The sequence below is a fragment of the Curcuma longa genome, chromosome 11 (assembly GCF_044706935.1).
Source record: "Curcuma longa cultivar G26 ecotype Majalengka, Jawa Barat chromosome 11, ITB_CL_G26_1.1, whole genome shotgun sequence".
In the NCBI taxonomy this organism is placed as follows: domain Eukaryota; kingdom Viridiplantae; phylum Streptophyta; class Magnoliopsida; order Zingiberales; family Zingiberaceae; genus Curcuma; species Curcuma longa.
In genome coordinates, this window is record NC_133871.1 from 6,222,107 (window position 1) to 6,244,510 (window position 22,404).

Below are 22,404 nucleotides of genomic sequence, written 5' to 3' on the forward strand. Positions count from 1 at the left end.
ATTTTGGATAAATAAAAAGAAGCAAGTGAGAAATATTATCGTTTGCTAATTTAGAAAGTCGAGGGTTCACTTTGAGTATTTCCGAAATTAATTTAATATAATTTTATTATTTCACGTCGGCGAAGTTGGCGGTTGCTCGCTCATTTCAATTCTTCGCCGTGAACGGAATGAACATGTATCAGCATTTCACGGAGGAACACAGGATCGGCCTTTCTTTGCTTCGATTTCCACGGCCGGCGCGAGACGGAGACGGAGAAGGAGACGACGATAGGCGTGACTACCCCAAATGGGTTTTCTCGAGGAAAACTACCTCGGAGGCGACGAGAAGAAGGCTGCCGCCATGGGGAGCCAGAGCCACCCCGAAGTTACCTGTACCATCCCCAACCTCTCCCCCGTCGCTGATTCCGTCGTCCGTCGCTGCTCTAGGTTAATTCCGATTCCCTTTTTTTGTTTTCCCCCTTCTTCTTTTTATTTGGGTGTAAAGGGTTTTGTCAAACTGCCGATTGAAGTTGTGTTAGCCATTTGACTCGATGTTGTAGTTCATAGGCTCTTTGATTGCAAGATTGTTCGTTGACCTTTCTCGATAGCAAAATGGTTCCCCTCTTTCTTTGATTCTCGTACATAATATCCAAGGATGTAAACAAGGATTTCTAAAGATATCTTTTCTCTGAAGAACAATGCACTTGTATTGTTGTTCCAAACAAAGATTGGCTAATAAAGCCTATAATTAGCCCCCATCCTTTTACCAATGTGCATATCAGTTGGCATAAGGTCTTTCTGTAGAGAGAACCATATTTTATCTGCTAAGATTTGATCAGCAATGTAAACTTTAATGAATCTAGAATGATATTAAACTTTCTCTTATACACAGCTTGCTCCTTCTGCTACTGTCCAAGTGAACCCTCACCCTTTTATACTTCAATTAACCATGTAAGCCTTTCAATTGATCCAGGATTCTTATGCTGTCAATGGAGCAACTGCACCAATCTTTTGAGGCTGAGCTACCAGAAAATTTCAGGTTACCAGCAGATTATGCTAGGAACCTTGTGGAGTACTGCTCATACAAAGCTCTTCGTAGGCAAACTCAGCGCCAGGATTATTTGGCTGATAAGGAGTTTTCACTTTTAACATTTGATATGATGCTTGCTTGGGAAGCACCTGATAAGGATACTGAGTTATTCCTAAAAGTGAGACACTTAACAACTTCTATAACAGGGTATTTGCAGGAATTTTTTAAATTTATTTTATGTGGATTTTCTGCTTCTATATGTTATTGTGTAGTTTTCATATACGTATCTCTTTTTTGACTTGGCTTTTACATCATCACGTGTACTCTAATATTTATCTAGTGAACTTCTACTCCATAGCTCTTATGCCTATAAATGTCAAAAGAAAGCTCTTTCTTTTTCCCCAACTAACTTTATATAGCAGGTTACTTTTGTCTGTGGTCTAATTTTCTTTTTGATACAGAATTTTCCCAAATGTTATCCTTATTCATGTCTGAGTTGTGACATAAAGTCATGGCAATTGAGATCTACATTTTTGCAGTATTGAAGAGTATTTGCTTTCATTGTAACAGGAAAAAGTTCTCTCATATAATTCAGAATCTGATGATGATGATGGATCATTATTTTATGCAAGTAGAACGAGAATAGCTAGTCAGGTTGTCATTCTTACTAGCTACCCACCCTTTTCTGTCCTTCAACATTCAACAACCACTTCAGATCATTTTTGACAGAATACTTGTTGTGTACATGAAACAAATCTTTATTTCATGCCTCCTCTGTTAGATTAATAGTAAGAAGACTGTTGGACTAGAAGCTTTTGCCCGAATTGCTCCTGCTTGTGCTGCTGTTGCAGATCCAATGACTGTTCACAATCTCTTCGATGCACTTACTAGCTGCTCAGGTGGTCGACTCCATTTTCTTATATACGACAAGTACCTCAAGAGTCTATACAAGTATGGAATTTGATATCTTTTTTGAACATGCTAATTTTGTTGATTAGTGTGTTTATCATAGGAATTTATGTGGGGTTTTGTTCGTCATGTTTTATTAGTGTTAGTTTTGATTCATCAAATTCCATTATCTTAGTCTTCCAATCTAAATTTAAGAGCATTATTTTTACAAGGTTATCTAAATTGAAAATATTTATATCATCATTTTAAATCTAGCTTGGTTTTTCTTATTGGTGGACAAAAAACAATTTGTCAAAGTCACTATTAATGGAATGGGGAACTTTGATATGTAAACATTGAACTTTATCTGAAAAGATATTGTATTCTTAAGAAAGCCTTATGTCTGCGAATAGTTTGAACTAGTTCTAATTGATGATTAAAATGAGAAATGAACTTTCAGGTGTTTTATGCATGCCCAAAATAGATGCAGTTATACTAGCTATAAGGGATGGAGCAATTTTGGTTTAATAAGGTGGCGATAACTGCTTCATCCCTTATTTGGTGAACTGTGAGTAATGTAATTCTGTACCTAAACGTTACCACGGAAGCATTGTTGGGAGAAGGAAGAAGCATGGAGGATTGGAAGCTGGAGAAAGAGCAGAGAAGAGGTTGTGGATTGCTGTTGGATAATACACTTGCTTGTGGATGAGCCTAACTCTGTAATTAAATTGAATTATGGCCATTAACTTGATTTAATGGCTAATGACCATTAATCATTAATTGTATTTCAGGATAAAAAATGGCAAAACATAGGTTAGACTACATAAGCAGTTTTTGCCTCAACCATATTCAATGTGCACAAGTCACACTTGCACACAAGTCAATTGGTTTTAGTACAAATCGGGCTTTGGATTTGCACCCCTTGCAGTAGCATGCACGAGAGACGCCATCTTATCCAATAATACTCACATTATTTTAATGGTGTGATTCAATATAAACCAATCTTGTTGCCATAACTTTTCCAATGTGAGACTATTCCACATTTACATTAGAGTCAATTTCATCCATTTTCATTCACATTTCCTATGTTCCATATTCTAATAGTCTAAACTTAATCATGATATATTTTCTACATGATGATTGTTTTATAGGTGGAACCCTCCTACAAACTATATTGTTTTTTTCTATTAACTATTTCTGGAAAAATGCTGAAACTACATTAAAAAAATCTGGTGTCGACTGCTTTCGTTCATGTACTACTGCATTGGCTTTTGGAACAGGTCAAAATATTGGAAACTAATCAGAATAGAATTCATGTCTTTGGTTTCATGACATTACATTTTTGTCATCTGTATATTGCAGACTACTCCAATCGACAAAGAGGATATCACATCAGCCTCAGAAAGATAAGTTCAATCTTATTGATGGGGAAATCATATTAGATACTGATGCTAAATCTGTTGTGCAACAAAATGGGACTTCCAAAAAGCCTGGTTAAGCACCTTTTTCATGGTATTTTTTTTCCTTTAGAAGTTGAGTATTTATCAACGTAAACGCTTCAGAAGGATATTTCCATGGCAGGACGGCTGACACTCACCAGCCATGCTCTATATTTTGAAGCTTCAGGGGTTGCTTCATATGACAAAGCTGTCATTTATGACTTGTCCAAGGACTTAAGGCAGGTAGTCAAGCGCGAGTTAACTGGACCATGGGGTGCTCGCCTCTTTGATAAGGCCATTATGTACAAGTCCGATTCTGTGTAAGTAAACAATTATCAAACCTAATTTTGGCTCCATCACCCTCCATTGGTAGGAAATAATAGTGTCTTCAATAATTGCTTGACATTGTTTTGCACTGTTGTTCTTTCTTTTGCAGTGCACAGCCCATTTTTTTGGAGTTTTCTCGGTTCAGTGACCACTCCTACAGAGACTACTGGTTTGTAGTCATTCAGGAAGTTCTTAATGTTCACAAATTTATAAGGAAGTATAAACTCAAAAGGTTTCAAAGGGCAGAAGCTCTTGCTAAGGCTATTTTAGGTATCTTTAGATATCGTGCTGTGGTAAAAGCTTTTCATTGCACACCCTCACACTTTAAGAGTATACTTCCTTTTAACTTGGCTGAAAAACTTCCGAAAGGTGACAAGATTTTGGAAGCCTTGCATAATCACTTGGAACTCATGCAAATGGAATTTCAGAACCATGCTGGCCTCCTGACTATATCAGAGGAGATGCCATTAGTTGGTCCATTACCTGATTCATTATATGCACTTACCAGAATGGGTTTTTTGTTACTGAAGAAGGAAGATAATCCAGAAGAAAATGACATTTTGGTTGGTAATGTCCATGTTGGTCAGACATGTCCACTCCAAACTGCTGTTAAAAAATCATTTTGTTACTCCAATAGGGCTGAAGCAGCACATGCAACATTAGATCAGGTCAAAGTGGTAGACATTAATACAAATTTAGCTGTGATTCAGGTATGATTGTGTAATTCCTTGCTTTCTATTTTGTTTTAGGGAAACCAGTAGCAGAAAATAACTCCTCGATTTCCTTTTATATGTATCGCATAAAAAGTTCTGCTATGGAGTCTGAGAAAGGGTGCTACTTCAGTGTTTACTTTGTCAATTGGAGTTTCTTAGCGAAAGTTTATTCCTTTTTTTTTTTTTTAACTCGGAAACTGAAAAAAAAAACATCTGAAACTTTGGTTGTGTCCGATAAGGGAATCATGCAGCACTTATTGTGAATACTGATTGTCGACTTGACTGTGTCATATTTATACTGCTCAACCTCCAGTGCATGTATCTTTGATACTCACTTAGAGCACACCCTGTTAAAACTTTTTGGGCTGTTGTCATGTTTAATTAATTTAATAACTTATGGCTTTAAATAAGTTACGAGCAAGTGTTAGGAATCTTGAGCTTTCAATTCTTTTGTGCAAAATGGTTTTCCATGTTTCCTCCAGAGTAGCTGACGATGTTAATCTTGTCATATTGGACAATTATTTAACATTTCCATGTGTCTTTCAGAAAAATTCACCAATGACAAAAGTTGAATCTCTTAACACTCTTGAATTGATAATGATGAAGTTATTTATGATTTATGGAGATAGGTTTTGGAAAGTTGAAAAATCAGTAATATCTTTATGCATCACAGGCTTTACTTTTTCCTTTATCTGAGATGGGCAAGCTACTCAGGTTTTTGGCTTCATGGGAGGAACCTTTTAAATCAAGAGTGTTTTTGTTTTCAATCTTATATCTCCTTTACAGGTAGTCTTTATAGTTCTTAATCAAGAGTGTTCATTTAGCTTTACCTAGTTTCACATGACTGTATGATTCTTGATTGATGATTCTAGCTTTGTGGTCTCCTAGGGGTTGGATCTGGTATATCATACCATGCATTTTCTTCTCCATCTCGGTTTGCATGTTCTGGCATAAGCATCATAACAGTGGAAAGCCCATCGAAGTGTTCCAAGTTTCACTTCCTCCAAGTAGGGGCGCAGTTGAGCTGCTGTCGATGTTGCAAGATGGTGTTTCTCAAGTTCAAACAAATGTCCAAATAGGAACAATTTTTCTTCTCAAGCTTAGAGCTCTTTTTTTAGCAATTCCACAGGTTTGTTTCTTATCTTGTACCAGTCTTCCACTTGCACTTTTCACTTTATTCTCTAGAGAACACGTTCAAAATTTTGACTGCGGTTAACTTCTCTAACATTTAAATTAGTTTGTAGATCAGTTTAATGCCTTATTTGATCTCGTTTATATGTAATTTTATGTTGTCAAACTCTACAAATTGTGGAAGAGCACAATCTAAGGAGTCGAGACTGTCTAATTCAGCATGTTGATTTCAGACAACCACCAAATTTGCTTCTACCTTGATGATCATGGCAGTAGCATTCTCTTGATGATCATGGCAGTAGCATTCTCCCTGGTGCCTTTCAGACACTTGCTGCTACTGGTGCTTCTTGAGGTTTACACAAGAAACATGCCACTGAGGAAAGCCAGCAGCGAGAAGCTGGTAAGGAGGATCAAGGAATGGTGGAGTCGAATTCCTGCTGCTCCTATTCAGATCACAAACCCGGCCGGTAGAGCTCGGTATTTCAATGTGTTATCACGAACCATTCAACCTTAAAAGTTCTCATGTAAATGCTCTCTTAAGAGGTGATTTCTTACTTTTTGATCTTTTTCTTTTGTCTGTTAACATTACCATTTTTAATTGTGTATAGCTAAGAGAAATGGCAATGCCTGTTCAGAGAAAATGTTTGAAGAACTGAATGAAAAATTAGTCCCTTGTTTTTGCCATTCCCAAATTGTTGTTATCTTTTATCAACTTCTGTTAACAATATGCTCTCTATATTCATATTGACAATCAAACAAACATGATACAGATCACCAAATTAGTCTTTGTATAAATAACAAAGACACGTAACCAACAACAAAGAAAATAACATATCTGTCCAAAAATATTTTCCAAGTAAAACAGACAGAATTTTCATTTACATATAGACAATACTAAAACACTTTTTGCATTGTGGATAATAACTAATAAGCAACACGGCAATGGCACAGGCAGGCAAAGCAAACTGAGAGGGCATACATAGAGTTCATTTATCATGAGAAAGCAGTGGAGTTTCCTCCAGTTCAATCACCTACGCATATTTAAAATGGTCGATATATATAACTTAATCAAATAAAAGATATGATGATGATGTAATGACTAAAAGCAGAATGCAGTCAAATAATTTATGTTGTGTGCAGTTTTTGTAACATATACATCTGTGGAGTTTTTCAGTTTTTCAGTGTTTTGGAGAGGTGATTGGAAATGTTGCACACTAGTAATACAATCCATGATAAAGCCAAATGAATCACAAAGAATGAGTGAATACCCGATCTTCAAACCTAAATAGCACCTGATATTTCCAAGAGATGCTGAAAACAAAAACATTGTGAACTTCAAGCCTTTCAAATCGATTCTGCCTCAGTTTTGATCTGGTTTCACGTGCAACTACCTAGAACCTCCTCCTCCTCTCAGACCAAGCGTTTTGCTGCCACATGATTGCTTGCTTGACTGCATCGATTTTCTTGTCATTCAACTGTTGGAGCTCCCCTGGAGCGAAAGATGGAGGTAATTTGCATGGCTCTGAAACACGAGTTGATTTCTCCATCGATTCCAACATGAATGTCTTGACATTTTCAGGTGCAGGGCAGGCCATGGATTCCAAGCATATTTCTGTGGCTTTCTCCGGTATGGTAGGCTTGTACTTTAAAAGCTTGGCATATTCAGTCAGCACATGCAACATGTAATCATAAACATAATCCATCGTCACTTCTTCTTCAAAGAATTTGAAGCTTGCCTTTCCCATATCTTGTGCCTATTAATGCCAATGACAGTTAGGAACCCACATTGGCAAGCAATTTATTATATTCATTTGTGTACCAGACATTGGGTATTTTGTTCATACCTCCTTATGGTGCTTATTGCCCCAATCAACTGCGAATTTGATAGATCTACACATATTGTTCGCTGGTACAGGCCAGTAATGATGCCCTGGCATGAGACCTCTTTGGAAAAACTCATACCAAGGTGTGTTGATAAACAAAGTGGGTGAATCACATGCCATTACATACTTCTGGCTCACTGACCATGCAAGACCATCTACATAAATCCTATATCTGCCCACCAAAATCATTCCCAAGTAAGATATTTGGTTTTCAAGATTGAATATACAGAAATCAGAAGCAATTTACCTATAGTTGCATTGTTTAGCCAGATTTGAGCTCTGGTAGCCTTGCTTTTCCTCACGACTCCAATCCTTAGAAAATAGTAACATGTCTTTAGCATAGACTTAGTAGTCAAACTCAAATCTGAAATGATTCAAGTCATACCTGAGTATAGATCCGAGCATTCCAGTCCCGTTCCCTAGTGACATTACACTGCAGAAGCTCCTGCCTGTTGGAACCCATTGTTGGATTACCCTTCCAAAAGGCATATGGTTCCCTATCTACCCACTTCATCTCTTCATTCACTTGCTTCATCTCCTCCATCAGAGGCGCCCATGGCTTTATATTGGTCTCAGGCCTTCCAATATTGACATAACCAGTTAGATATTGAAGACTAAACAATAACCGGCGAAGCAACAAAATACCAAGAGGAGTATTGAGTCATTACCAACCCCAGAAGGACCAATCGGGGAAGAGAATATCAGATGTCTGATCATCTTTGCAATAGTGGAAGACTGGCGGCAGAGTTGAAGGGCTGTACTGAGCAGACCTGACAGATGGTTGGTCCACACAGTTGAACATGAGATCCAGATCAGGTACACGCCCAGGATATCGGTTAATAAGCTGGATGATACCCCAGAGGGTGAACATGTTCCGAGTCATTGAATGTCCAAAGTATTCCTCAACATAAACTCGGCCATCAAGCACCACCAAACGGAAGGTTGCTAAACTTTTGGCACTTTCAACCAATTCCTTTGTTATTCCATCAGATTTCCAAGGAAACAGGTCCTCATGAATCCATCGGAAGTATTCAGGACAAGTTGGGGATTCTTGGGAAGTTGTGAGGGAGAGAGCAGAAGCCAGACCAGAAGACCTTTGGCAGATGGGTGCTCCTTGGTTTGGGCAGTTCAATGTAATGGGGGTTGCTTGTGCTTTGGAAGGTTGTGTTGTACTGGTAGGAATCGATTCTCCTTCGAATGGTTGTGTAGTAGTAGGATTTGATTCTACTTCAGAGGGTTTTGTAACAGTAGTAGCCGTAGCAACTAATTGTGTTTCAGATGGTTGTGTCTTAGTAGAAGGATTTGATTGTGTATCGAAGGGTTCCTTAATAGTAGTAGGAACTGATTGTGCTTCAGAGATCTGTGCTGTAAGAGTTTGTGAATCAACTTGTTGTTCACTCCAACTGAAGCTCTGCAAAGTTGGGGAGAAATTTTAATCTATTTATGTACCAAATATGTGTTGATTTACAGACACAATAATAGAAAGGTGGTACAATAATTACTACAAATACATTGGCACACCTCAGAAAAAAAAACCTGAAAACAAAATATGTTTAGCTGCAAAATCATTTAATGGAATGTTTCGTCTACATGGCATACTATGATTATTTTCATTCTCTAGAATCTAGAATGGGTTGGATTTTCCTTTCCATGTTTACTTAAAGGGATGAAAGGAAAGTTTTATGAAGAAAACCATGTCATCACCAGTAAACACAAAGTACCTTAATGACTCAACATACTGTGACGCTGACATATAAAATGTGATAAACATGAGGCCAAATTTGTTCATGCAATCCTTTCAATCCTTTTCAAATGAATACAAGCACTATCTAGTAGGTAAAAGGGGGCAAAAGTTAGGCAGGATGTCCATATTTAAATAGTGCAAATTTTCTTTTGCAGTTGCATAAACAGATTCCATAAATGTGATAGACTATGAGAAGTGAAGTATGGCGATCAAAGTTGTTCATTTTCTCTAAAAATTAATGTATACTTGAATTTGACATGAAAAGCCACACACAAAATGGAGTAAATTATGTTACCATGAACACCTACGGAAAGAGTGTCAAGCTCTAGCTAAAATTGAATAAACAAAAATCCACTCTATTATCCTTTACCAAATATGGCATTTTCAGGATGCTCTGCTCAATTCACTGTAAGCAATTCCAATCAAATTAACTCATTCTCGTTAAGAAAGTTGAAGATTTATGTAATGGAACTGACAATTAGCTTAGAAATGGGAAAGGGTTAAAGGGCGGTTTTATTACAACAGAAACAAGTAAATCCACAAAAGAATCCAAACATGAAGCATCAGATCGAGATCCAAAGGGAGGGAGGCTCACCGTGCCGTTGGAGTAGAAGAAGACGAGCACAAATAGCGCAACCAAGACGGCGACGATCATCCTGATGGGGGAATGCTTCGAGCCGTGGCTGCCGCTCTTACCCCTAGTCTCCGACGAAGCATTTTCCCCTTCCTCGGATCTGTTCCACAGCCGCCCCAATCTCGCCCTCGTCGCCATTTTCCGCCGCGACCGGATCAGACCTTTAGCAACTAAAGCAGAATAGCAAGAAAAACGCGGTTTTGCAGCATCAAGAAGGAGGAATCGATCGCGAAGGTGGATGTGGAGAAGAGGACGAGGAGATGGCAGCTACTACCATGTTGTGCTCCTTCGATTCGTGCGTGGATTGTAGATTGAGATTGTAGTTGAATCGAGAGAGAGAGAGAGAGGCAGGAAGGAAGGAAGAGGAGTCGTCGTAGGAGATGGTCGAAGTCAACACTCAAGATCGAGGCTTTCAAGTGGGCAATAATTCCTTGTGTTTGGCATCAAACTAACCAAACTCCCAACAACTCCAACTCCATGTTTTTTTTTAAACGCAGGATACGGAACATAGTTGAGTTAATTACGACGCACCAGAGTTGTAGAAGGGGACAAGAATTTGAACTTTCGACACTCAATCGTGATCAATTTAGTTTTTTGATTTACCTCCTCACAGATAATCATGAGGTCGATCGTGTGGAGTTGCTAAGGACGGATTCCACCTTTTATATAAGACAAGGAAACGCAGGATATGACTTCGTAACATGTTCTTCTCTCTCAAGTGTATTATTTATTTATTTTATTTATTTATTGTGTTCTCCCATTTTACCAATAAAAATATCTTACCATTATTAAGATTAAAATTGTAAATACTTGATGAATCTACTAAACATCTTATTGTTTTATGTTGGGGCTTTATTTATTAGTAGTAGTATTATTATATTTTTTTGTGTAAGTTGAATCCATTTGAGTAGAGATTATCTATGATATATTGTCTAGTTTTGTTTTTCATGTGCTAGTGTGATGTTAACTAATCTCTTTTAAAATTTTCACTCTCAATCATATTTTCCGAGAGCATATAAGCTTTGGCACAAGAGGTGCATATTCATTTAACCACATTTATATAGTTTTGAATTTCTTTTAATTTTGATAATATTGAATTTTTTTTAATATGAGCTTATGACTATTAATGACTTATAATGAAAATTTATTAATGAATTTAGACTTATCAAATTTAATTTAAATTAGGATAAATACATTCTTGAAACTCTTATAAATGTAATTATACTTTTCAACCTTTGTTTCTGTAAAAAAGGTGGAATCATCTTGAAAGTATGAGGAAGGTAAATCGAGAAACTGCACATTTGTTTCACATCTTGAAAATATGGTTGGAAACATCTATTCTCTCCATAGAATAATTTTTATTTTTATTATTACTATTAGTCCATTTGAATCAACATTATTGAGTATTTATGGCATATTATCTTGGTATGCCTAGTTAATATTTAAGTAATCTTTTTTGAAGTCTTCACTCTTAATAGTATTTAAAAAAAAATTATGTAATTTTGACAAAGAGACATTGATGTATATAGATTTATCATATTCATTCAACAATAATATTTATGAAATTTTCAAATTCTTCTAATTTTGATCATGTTCAAATTTTTTGAATTTGAATTTTATATAATTTTTGATCAAAATTTATTGATGAACTTGAGCTTTTCAAATTCAATCCAAATTAACTGAGTGTAATTATGTTTCTTTAGCTCCATAGTTTATTTAGCCTACTATGAGTTTTTGAAGAAAAAAAATAGCTTTGTTTCAAAAGAGACAAATGATAGTTATGGTCGGGATATGATGATGTCGCTACCAAAAGCAAGAATTGAGTCTATTAAGGTTTGGCTCCTGAGATATGGTTGAGTTGATTATTACGGGGTATATTTGCTACGATGGACAAGGATCGAATTTCAACGAAGTCGCGAGACAATATCCTCTCCTGTAGTGGTCAACTGTAATTTTTCGATTTACTTCATCATAAATGATCATGGAACCGATCGTATGAGACCGTTGGAATGACGAATTCTACCTTTTGCTGTAAAATCTATTAAAATTTAGATTTTGAAGGACATACGTTGCATCTTTGGAAGATGGTAGATGATCCAATGAGAGCATAAATAGTAACTATAAAATCCTATAAAACTTACCGATTCTTTGAAATTTCAAATGTTTGGCATGAATGAGTCAGACAAACAAGTGACATTAGTGTTTCAATGGTATGGGCAGTTAGGTTTGTTCGGCAAGTTAGTTTAGTTTCGATCTATTCGATTAGATTGATTTATCTCATAAAATTTCTCTTTTTTCTTGAAAATTATTTTTTAAAACTAATAATAATTTAATAAACAAAAAGCATGCAATAATGTGGAACATTAAACACTGTGCAAAGTTTAATGCAATCTGAATTTAATTTAGATATGGACTTGACATTTTTATCAATTCCAAATTATTATTTTATCCAGATTAACTAAACAAGTGTTATAAGAAATTAGTATAATACATTAAGGAAACATTTAAACAAATGAATTGTTCGAGGTGATGATCGCAGTAGAACTTCGAATAAAAGATGTTTTTCAAACTCTTCAAATGCAAAGAAGGATGAGTATGAAATATTTGAGACGGGTAAAGATCATATTTATATTTTATGAAGAGTTAGCAAGACATTTTTATCAATAATAGAATCTTTTGAGTCAATTAAATTTGATCAGTAGATTTAATCCATCTATTAATTAACTATCTTTTTATAAAAATAAAAAATATCTAAATTAAATTTTTTTTCTTAATTTAGTGTGTGTTGACTTGGTGTTAGGTCAACGAACAGAGGACACAATCTAATCCGTAATAAGGATACCTTCTGAATTCTGATGGCATAGATAGCAAAGAATCATTTTCGTGATCTTTCAAGATTTTCCATTTTTACTGCGGTTAAAGGTCAACGTTACAGCATACAATTGTCTTTTTCTTTTTTTTTTCTTTTTCTTTTTCTTTTTTTCTTCCTGGATTGTGCTGGAAAGTCCTTATCCACTGGGAGAGGGCGTACAGGAGCTGTTGGACGTGTGACATTGTCCCTCCGTTGATGGGTGGATGCTCGGGTGGACCTTCCTTTTCCTCCATTGGCGACATTGTTGCATTCATTTCGCAGCGGGTGATGTCGAGCTGCTTGGACTCTTTTGCTTGGGAGGTTCCGATTCAGAAAGCAACAAGTATTGAATGATTGGAGTAACAATCTCTGTAAAGATTTCCGCTCCCGGTTGGATCAGTAGGTAAAAGTTTTGATTTTTACTGCAAAGTTCGTTCCTTGGATCGATCCCTAGGGCTGGCTCGGCGACTGCGAGCATAAAAGAAATAGGTTTTGCCGTCGTTCACAAGGTTGCATCGACCTGGTCTTTTCTCTGGTTTCTCTAGTTCCTTTCGATCTCCAAAACCCCAATTTTTCTTGCTCTCTTAAGCATACCCCCACTGTGTCTTCGAATTGGATTTTTTTTTTTTTTTTTGCTTGATTGCAGAAACCCTAATTTGTTGGGTAGTGGTGGTCCTTTTCTTCTTGCTCTTGTTTTAACCTAGTTCCACCTGCCTTTGATTCCTTCCCGTAAATACTCCATCCCTGCAGTTTACTCAGATATCTATAAACCCTAGGTCTTTGTTTGCTGTTCAGAAAGCCGTAGATCTGAAATCGAAGCAAAAAATCCCACCTTGTTCGCCTGAGCCGAACGATTTGAGGGGATCCCCCTTTCTTCTCCATTTGGTTTCCCGATTTAGCTACATGGTGATGGAAGTGGAAAGTTGTGGCTCGTCCTGGACTAGAGAACAGGAGAAGGCATTTGAGAATGCGTTAGCAACCCACCCAGAGGATTGCAGTGATCGGTGGGAGAAAATCGCAGCTGATGTGCCTGGGAAAACTGTTGAAGATGTAAAGGACCACTATGAGCTTCTAGTAGAGGATGTCAATAGCATCGAGTCCGGCAGAGTCCCTCTACCTTCCTACCCGTCTTCATCGGACGGCGGTGACCATGCCACTGACACCGGCAGCGGCGGCAAGAAGGGTGGGAACGGCGATGGCAGTCACAGTGGAAAAGCATCTCGGGCAGAACAAGAGCGCAGAAAGGGTATAGCATGGACTGAAGATGAGCACAGGTTAACTCACTCAATTCGTTCCATTTTCGTACTCGTCCAGTTAATTTTTTTCTGATTCTCAATCGATGGAAAATCACTTGACTATTAAACTCTGACTTTTCTTCAAATTTAACATTTGAAAATACTATGAGGATATCTGAAGTGTGTTATTTTGCTACCTTATTTGGTGTTCTTGGGCTACAATGGAATTATCGATTGCTTCTGCATCATAACCAACTGTGACTTATCAGTGTCACTTAGATCTGTCTGGTTCACTTAAGACTTACAGTCGGATGATGCTATGGCACTTCTTAGTTATTCTTTGGTACGATAAAGATAAGTGTAAGCATTAGAAAATCTTGCTTACCTAAGTGCTTACAAGGTGGATTGTTGGTTGGTATATATCATTGTGATAGTGTGTCACTAATAGGATTTTTAAATGTCTGTGTTGAAATGAAACCGTAGGTGTAGATCAGACTTTTTTTTTATTACAAGCCAGGTCAGATCCGTAATAGTCGTACAGAGCATAAGTTTTGAAATGTTTCCTTGTTTATTTCTTTCGAAAGTTTCAAGTTAAATTAATCTTTTTCTATTTTAAAATCCTACTTGGAAACTAGTGGTACGAGTGAAAATAGTTGAGGGATAGTAGATGGTTGCCTCTTATTTAGGTGGTACTGGTGCAGAATGCCTCGTTTGCTATTATCGGGTGTGCATATGATATGGTTTTGAGCAATCTTTCAGTTTATCAAATATCGCATCTGCTATGAGTTTCATCATTTTAATGTGAACCACTTTAAACCCCAGATTAGTCGGTCGTTTCTTATTGTTTGGGGTTAATTTGTTATTAGCACCCTACCTCTCTCACTCATGCGCAGGTGCATAATTTGAAAGGCGGCAGAATGAGATAGAAAATATAAGCCAACATACTGGCAGGATGGGGATAGAGTAAAAATTTTCTGCTCTACCTCACTTCGCATGTCCCGCCTCGATTGTCTTGCTTGACCTGCAATAATTTAATTTATAACATATATTTATAAAATTTCTTCAGACCAAGAAACTTGGAATCTTATTACTCTATCCAGTCATCAGCGTCTGAGTTCATATTTGAAACATAACTTGTTACAATTATCAACTTTACATCACTAGAAGTGCTAGCTAAGTACTTTGCGAAGATGATGATGCTTAGATACATCCTGTATTGTGTACATTATCGACTTTATCTAGCTAGAAGTGCTAGCCAAGTACTTTGCGAGCATGATGGAACACACAAATGTTGCATATCGTCTTGGTAATTTAACTGTGCGTTTATATCTTTGAAATTCTACAAACTTCTGTATCATGAATCTGCAGTTATGACTGACCATTATGAGTGGAACTGGATTTTGTTTAAATTTCACGGGAATTATTTGTGAATATGTACCGATCTTCTGGATTGGTTATCAAGATAGTTTACTAGTCAAATTAGATCAGGTTAAATAAAAGAATGAACCGTAACTGGCCTCATTCTTTTAACTTGTGATATTAACTCATAGAATATGAGTTGTGGCCCAGAAGCTGGTACGATATCGAACTGTTTCTGTGATGGCTTAACAAAGGCTTCCTTTTCTTGAGAGAGAGAATGGAAGGCCTGTGGCATACAGAATTTGTTTAGGGAGGTTTGTCTACAAGAGAGGAAAACCGAGAATACAAGGAAACTCAATCAATAGGTCATGGTGAAAGTATCGATTTTCATACACAGTATTTACATGGCAAATGCATGACCATCATTGGAAGACAGAAGATGTATCTCTTTGTTGCCTCACAATTTTGGTCACTTCTGTCGATCCATATCTGTTCAACTCCATCGCAATCATAGGCTTCTTGTAGATATCAAACTACTAACTCCTTGTACAGGATTATTTTTTTCTCTCGATAATCTTGTAATGTACGGTTGGTTATTTGCTTTCATGCTCGTCATTAGATGCTTCACTGTTTCATTGCCCATTCTTTTCAAGTTCTAACTTTTGAATCAACTACAGATTATTTCTCCTCGGACTTGATAAATACGGAAAAGGTGATTGGAGGAGCATTTCTCGCAACTTTGTAATATCAAGAACACCAACGCAAGTTGCAAGCCATGCTCAGAAATACTTTATTCGGCTCAACTCGATGAACAAAGAGCGTAGAAGGACCAGCATTCATGACATTACAAGTGTTGGCGATGGAGATGTATCAGCTCCTCAAGGGCCAATCACCGGTCAGGTTAGCGGGTCAGTTACGAGTACAACGAAGCCCATCAAACAATCTTCTCATCCGGCAGGTGTACCTCCAGCTGTGAATATGTTTGGAGCAACCATCGGACAGCCAGTGGCCGGCTCTCTCATTCCAGCAGTAGGCACTCCAGTTAGTCTTCCTGTCCCAGGAGCACCTCACATTGCATACGGCGTGCGAGCCCCAGTTTCCGGAAGCACAATGCCTGGTGGCCCTGTGAACATGCCCCCAATGACAAATCCAATGTCTCCAACATCGGCTAATAGATAGTAGTAGTAGTTTAAGGTTTTTTCGCAAGGCATCTCGATCAATTGTTTCAAAATAAGTGGATAGATTGCAAGGACATCTTTTCTGAATTTCTAGTAGTCACACGAGTCAGAAGGTGCTTAATAACCAGTTGCTTCTTCGTCCGCATTGAAACATAAGCATCGATCGATCCATGTAGTCGATGTATCCAAAGCTTGTAACTCTTGTATTCTTCTTGTTACTTGTATGGTGATCCTCTCATCTGTTGTAGAACACAAGTGCAAAAATGAGATGTTGCTGCAGCACTTCACATGCAGTTCTGTATGCCATTTTGATCTGTTTCAAAAACAGTATCTTATATACACCATGGGTGGACCTTAGAAGCTCTGTGGTAAAGTATTTTAGGGAACAAATAAGAGTTTGAATCTTGAATATTTTGAAAGTCGATCTTTTAAGTGTTTTTATGTTTTGCTTCAGATTTACTTGATTACCAAGGTCTTCTACTTTCAAAATTTGTCAGATTATAAAAAAAATCCTGCTGGTAGCGCAAGCCACCTGATTAAAAACACATATGTCACTCTACTGAATTGTTTGGTCGAGAAAGAAGAGTTTCAGAAGGCTGTGATTCTCCTCCTTGCCAACTCCACTACTTCCTCTGCCTCGTCACATGAGGCCATGAACAGCTGCCATCTCTGCTTGAATCTCTCAAGCGCTGCGCCTGGGCGACTGCCAGACTGCTCGATCACCTCCATAGCTGCTGCTACAAGCTCCTCGTACTCACTGCTCATTGCTTCAATGGTGGTGTCGTCCATGACACAAGTGTAGCAGGTGGCTTCCTTGATCTATTCTCTTTATGGGAGTGGGCATGCATTACAAACTACTGTATCTTCAATGATTCTTAAAGAAACTCACGCAACTTTCTCAGCTTAACTTGCGCATGGAAGAATAGTTTACTGAAGTCTACTCAAGATTCAGGTAGGCTTGTGAACTTGTGATCGAGTTAGCCAAGGATTGAACAGTGTTTCTAAAACTCTTGTTACCAAATGGTCCGATCCTCCTGTTCAGATTTGTAATCTCTGGCTCTGCTGATTGCCTTCCAAGTGATGTTTATTTGTCAAGTTGTTGCTTTCGTGCAACAAACAACACGTTAGGTTGAAAGGGAGAAGCTTTTATCTATCCATAGAAACGTAGGAAAGGGAGTTTTATAAGCTTTTATCTATCCAGTTTCCCACCGACCATCCGGGAAACGTAGGAAAGTGAAGCTGTTTTATTTAGAAGCTTCAAAAGTGAAGTTGTTTTATGGAGGCACACTTATTATTATTAATTATTAAAATATTATCGGATCCAAAACTAAGAATAATGATCAACTTGAGTTGGGTTGATTCTGATCACCATCAAAATATCTTGGTTGAGTTATTATATAATAAATCAGAAATTCATATTACAATACCTATTCAATACAATTTAATTTTCATTTAAAATGTAATTGAAAGTTTTTTGGATTTTCTATCGACCTTTTAGAACATGGTTCATTGACTTAAAAAAAATTGATAAAACAATGACGACCATTTCGGAGAAGCGCATACGGCGGACACAGTTTGGTGGTGGACTGTGCTGTGCAGTCTACCTATAAAAACTCATATAGGCATGGGCTCATAATTCACTTGCTCTCTAATTGTTCCAGCTGATTAGTCGAGTAAATATTGAAATAAATTGATAATTTCATTTCAATTGTTTACGTGGTTAATCCACCTAAAAATAGGTAGGCAACAATTAAAAGACCACTCCAAATTATATAAATCATAAAAAAATCTCTTTTTCAAAATAAATAAATAGAGATATTTTATTCTCAAAATACTCCTTATCCAATAGTGTTATAGAAGCTATCAATAATTATTATAACGTACATAAATGTTATTAGATGATTATTATAATATGTAAAAATCATTTGATAGTTGTTAGGTGGAGAAACTATCAAATAACTATTATAATTATTTTAAAATAATTTTTTTAATAAAAAATTTAAATAATAATTTTTTAATTAAATTAATAAAAAATATTATAATATAATAATATTCAGAATTTTAAATTTTTAATTTTTAATTTTTAAAATTTAATTATAATTGTATAATAGCTACTATAATATATAAAAATTATTCTATAATTATTAAAATATAAAAAATTAATTATTTAGTTTAATCAAAATTTTATACATAAATCATTATTATATATATATATATATATATATATATATTATTAACTTCATCAAAATTATTTTAAATTAATCAAAATTATTTTAAAATAGTAATAATTAAATCATAAATTATAAGATCACTTGAAAATATAGCAATTTTAAGTATCTTTTACACGTATATTTAATAGCGTTTATAAGTTGTTTGTAGTAGTTATTGATACCTACTATAATACCATTAAATAAGAGAGATTCTGAAAATAAAGTTTTTAATAGGGAATCCTTTTAATTTTTTTTTAAAGAATGTCCTTTGATGATTTAATAATTTGAGAAGCTCTTCTAATTTTTACCCTTTAATTTCTCTCACTTCTCTATAAAGTCTCTGACTTTGTTTTCCTTGTTAACAGCAGCTGTGCGAGCTCACAGAAACATTTCATTTCATCAAGCAGTAAGCGATCCCAAAGTTTGTCCACAGAAACATTTCATCGAACACCCGGAGGGCGCGACGCAGTTCCCTTTTTCTTCTCCATCGTCAAGGGTGGGAGGGAGGCGGGCGCCTGGAGCGGAGATAATCTTTTTGCGCCTCGATCTGCTCCCTCGAAGGCGGCTGCTCGTTGTTCTTGATGGATCTGTGCACGTCGTATGTGGTGGCTCCCAATACCAGCAGGCTGCAACAAGTACAAATCACACAAGAAGAAGAAAAAATTGATTCGGTGAATTTGAGGCTGACCTGCAAGCAAACATCACCAGCTGCCTCGGGAAGATGTGTCTTCCAAACACCTTCATCGATTTGTTTGTTTCCGGTTGTGCTGCTCCCTCCAATGTAGTTAATTTTTTTTAATTGACATGAAATATTTAAAAATTTTCATAGATGATGATTTAATCTAACAATCAATGTTTTTAAATCCGCTTCAAGTAGCTAACTTTTAAATTGTCTTGAAATTTAATTTTTTGCATACTTTTAAGGGTTTTCACCTTATGATATATTTATTTTACTCTTTTATAATTTATAAAAAAACCTTTATAGAAGTATTGGCTGATAAAATAGAGTGTACTGTATTTATACTATATATTATGAATTTCATTTTATAGATAAAACAATGGAATTATAATGTCCAAATTTGTAAAATATCATTAAAAAACTATTAAAGGCTGTGTTGCGCTGGCGTAGTTTTTATAAATTTTCATACAAAACACAGATTTATTAGAGAATATAAAAATTAATCTTCCTATTACTCGAATTCAAATAGAGATTTCATTTTAAAAGTTATATCTAAGAAAAAAAACTCAAAACAAGAGAAGTTAGCATTTGATAATTTTTCGGAAAAGAAATAATTGAAAAACATTTTAGCAAAAAAAAATCAAATTACATGGACTGAATTTAATGAATTATTATGTGAACACATTTTGGGCAATTAATATTTTATCTCTATACTCACGCCACCATTTAGCCCTACTGACTATCACCATCACCAACAGATTCAAAAATCCATTGCCTCATTTACTTATTATAAAATAGCAGCTAAAAAATTCATTAACGAATTATTTTTTAAAAAATATTTTTTCATCCATTCGAAATCAAACAAAATTTCCTTCCTTCCTCGTCCAAAAGCTCACGCCGAATCCCTCCCAATGACATGGCGACAAGCAATCTCGCTCACAAAGGCGGGCAGCCTTGCTCACAGCCAACCTCGCGAGGCCGGCAACCTTTCTTTAGAGCATGCCTTGCTGGCAGCACAAAACCGAGTCTTCCGATTAGTGGCACCTTTTTGGCACAACTCTGTCAATGGGGGAATCCTTATGGGCAGGGACAGAAGCTTAAAATATTGCAATTTGATAAGTAATTCTAGCTGCAATCTCACTGTTGCATGACTGGATTTGGACGGCCTGAAAACTCTTCAGGATGGTAGGCAAAACCATGGACATGGCACACCACATGGATGTAACAATCCAATAGATAAGAAATGAAGCACATTATCATGGGGGAGCACACAGATGATCAAAGGACAAGAACAAAGATCAAGTTGGCACTACATTAGATCAAGTTAGATAAAAGTTAAGTACATTATGTTAGTGGAGAAGAGCCATGGCATCGCTTTTCCCATTAGAAAAGAGAATGATAGTTTCTTCGATTTCTTCTGGTCACCAAATAGAAACTACAACAAAATGGGGAAAAAGACAGGGAAAGAAATAGAGATACCGAGATTCACGATCTTTTGCTGCAACTCCCTCATTCATCATCGTCATCATCCTGTTCGACATTGTTTAACAAGAATTAGGAACAAAATTAATATGCAAAATACAATTTGTGTTGAAGTGTGTGTGTGTGTGTCATAGCTATTATGTTTCTGACCTCTTCTTCTTCATCATCCTCGTCGTCATCATTCACCTCAGATTTGGACTTGTCGGACTCTTCCTCGTCTTCTGCTGCGGCAGCGGCAGCAGGAGCAGAACGACTTCCACCTCCAGTCTATGAGCCAATCAAAGGCAAAGAATTACATGATTCGATAATGGAATTTCTCAACAAAAAATGGCAACTTTGCAATCGATACCTGGCCCTTATTGTAGGCAGCCATAGTTTTGGTGTAATCGGCTTTGAGCTTTGCTGCCTTGGCTACATATGGAGCTTTCTCCTGCAAAGACAGTTTGTAAAAGGGTATTCGATCGAACTGGTAAAGCAAGCGTTGCGATAGATTACTTCTTCCGACAAGGATTTCCACTTATCTCCTCCAGCTTTCCCAACCTATTCGGATGAGATTGATGCGTTTATACAATCGTGAAAAACAAAAGATAATGTTCTGTGTGAGAGGAGAAAAGAATCTAACCGCTGCGACCGATTTGTTATTAGGGTTCTTTTCCTTGAATATCTTCCGGAACTCCTCCCTGCCAAACCGATCAATGAGTAAGTAACTACGCGCAAAGAAAATTAAAACAAACCAATCAAACGAGAAGAAAGAATCTTACATGAAGACGAAGAAGGCACTCTGGGGCCTCTTAGGTTTGTTGGGATCCTTGTCGGCCTTCGACTTCCTCGGCTTTTTAGCCGGCCTTTCAGATCCCTTTTTCACCGAAAGCCTTCAGGGCAAAACAAAAAAAAAATTTAAAAAAAAAAGCATTACATCCCCCAAAATCCAACCTTTCCAACACCGATCGATCTATCAAAAGCACATAAAATGAAAAGAAACATATCTATATCAGTTCTTACTTGGTATCAGCCTTCTTGGGAGCGTCGGTCTTGGATTTCCCCCTCTTCATGGCGAGATCTGCAGCAAAAACAATCAGATCTGCCCAGAAAAAAAAACTACAAAACTACACAAATCATGAAAAAAACCAAAATCTTACCTCGAGATTAGGCTTCTACGACGTTGGAGACAAGGAGAAGCAGCCGATTGATGGGAGGCGGGGAAGGATAAGAAGAGGAGGCGTGGGAGAAGAGGCAAAAATTGGAATCCGACGGCTCGAGATCGGGCCGTGGATACGAGAGCGAAGAGAAGGGGTTTCAGCCGGAGATTTTGTACTTCGACACGTCATGGATCCGTGGGATCGTTGCTCATTGGCCATCCGCTTGTGCTTTTTCCCATCTCCTCCTCTTTCTCCGGATCCGCTACACCGCTCCGGATTCGCGATAGTTTAAACGGCCAATTGGAAAGTTGCTGATGTAAACAGATTGATTTTGATAAGAATAAAATAAATTTAATCTTGATTCGATCAAACATATTCTCGCCCCTCTAATTTAATTAAAATGTAATTTTTATAAATAAAATATACATTATATTCTAATTTTTAATATATTATAGATCATCTGAAATTATACAGAAAAATATACGTATTAAGAAAATAATAAC

The 22,404-nt window shown here is 36.8% G+C and overlaps 3 protein-coding genes and 1 pseudogene across 4 annotated transcripts; 2 read left to right on the forward strand and 2 right to left on the reverse strand.

Moving 5' to 3' along the window:
* The first annotated feature begins 286 nt into the window (after positions 1–286).
* On the forward strand, positions 287–6,021 carry LOC141836855 (uncharacterized; annotated as a pseudogene).
* Positions 6,022–6,563: 542 nt separating this feature from the next.
* Positions 6,564–10,027, reverse strand: LOC141841441 (uncharacterized). Its single transcript, XM_074729618.1, has 6 exons — positions 9,730–10,027; positions 8,059–8,801; positions 7,776–7,968; positions 7,638–7,702; positions 7,352–7,562; positions 6,564–7,261 (listed from the first exon to the last, which is right to left on the reverse strand). The coding sequence occupies exons 1-6, from the start codon at positions 9,904–9,906 to the stop codon at positions 6,899–6,901; spliced, it is 1,752 nt and encodes a 583-aa protein (XP_074585719.1). The 5' UTR covers positions 9,907–10,027; the 3' UTR covers positions 6,564–6,898.
* A 2,728-nt stretch (positions 10,028–12,755) lies between these two features.
* On the forward strand, positions 12,756–16,684 carry LOC141837888 (transcription factor SRM1). Of its 2 annotated transcripts, XM_074725259.1 has the most exons (3): positions 12,756–13,022; positions 13,396–13,893; positions 15,891–16,684. In XM_074725259.1, the coding sequence occupies exons 1-3, from the start codon at positions 12,970–12,972 to the stop codon at positions 16,390–16,392; spliced, it is 1,053 nt and encodes a 350-aa protein (XP_074581360.1). In that variant the 5' UTR covers positions 12,756–12,969; the 3' UTR covers positions 16,393–16,684. The 2 variants fall into 2 exon arrangements, with proteins under 2 accessions (XP_074581360.1, XP_074581359.1); XM_074725258.1 differs by having other exon boundaries at positions 12,760–13,893.
* A 3,880-nt stretch (positions 16,685–20,564) lies between these two features.
* Positions 20,565–22,044, reverse strand: LOC141837889 (DNA-binding protein MNB1B-like). The gene is made up of 8 exons (XM_074725260.1): positions 21,902–22,044; positions 21,765–21,822; positions 21,524–21,634; positions 21,385–21,442; positions 21,258–21,302; positions 21,112–21,192; positions 20,913–21,029; positions 20,565–20,810 (listed from the first exon to the last, which is right to left on the reverse strand). The coding sequence occupies exons 2-8, from the start codon at positions 21,812–21,814 to the stop codon at positions 20,790–20,792; spliced, it is 483 nt and encodes a 160-aa protein (XP_074581361.1). The 5' UTR covers positions 21,815–21,822; positions 21,902–22,044; the 3' UTR covers positions 20,565–20,789.
* Between the last annotated feature and the right edge of the window lie 360 nt (positions 22,045–22,404).

Coding starts and splice junctions, on each gene's coding strand:
- LOC141841441 (XM_074729618.1), bottom strand. CDS start 9,906: ATGGCGACGAGGGCGAGATTGGGGCGGCTGTGGAACAGATCCGAGGAA. Junction 7,563..7,637: donor GCTAAACAATGCAACTATAG/GTAAATTGCTTC, acceptor TTTGGTGGGCAG/ATATAGGATTTATGTAGATG. Junction 7,262..7,351: donor GCAATAAGCACCATAAGGAG/GTATGAACAAAA, acceptor TGGCATTAATAG/GCACAAGATATGGGAAAGGC.
- LOC141837888 (XM_074725259.1), top strand. CDS start 12,970: ATGATTGGAGTAACAATCTCTGTAAAGATTTCCGCTCCCGGTTGGATC. Junction 13,023..13,395: donor GCTCCCGGTTGGATCAGTAG/GTAAAAGTTTTG, acceptor TATAAACCCTAG/GTCTTTGTTTGCTGTTCAGA. Junction 13,894..15,890: donor TGGACTGAAGATGAGCACAG/GTTAACTCACTC, acceptor AATCAACTACAG/ATTATTTCTCCTCGGACTTG.
- LOC141837889 (XM_074725260.1), bottom strand. CDS start 21,814: ATGAAGAGGGGGAAATCCAAGACCGACGCTCCCAAGAAGGCTGATACC. Junction 21,635..21,764: donor CCCAAGAAGGCTGATACCAA/GTAAGAACTGAT, acceptor TTTGCCCTGAAG/GCTTTCGGTGAAAAAGGGAT. Junction 21,193..21,257: donor GGAAATCCTTGTCGGAAGAA/GTAATCTATCGC, acceptor CTGTCTTTGCAG/GAGAAAGCTCCATATGTAGC.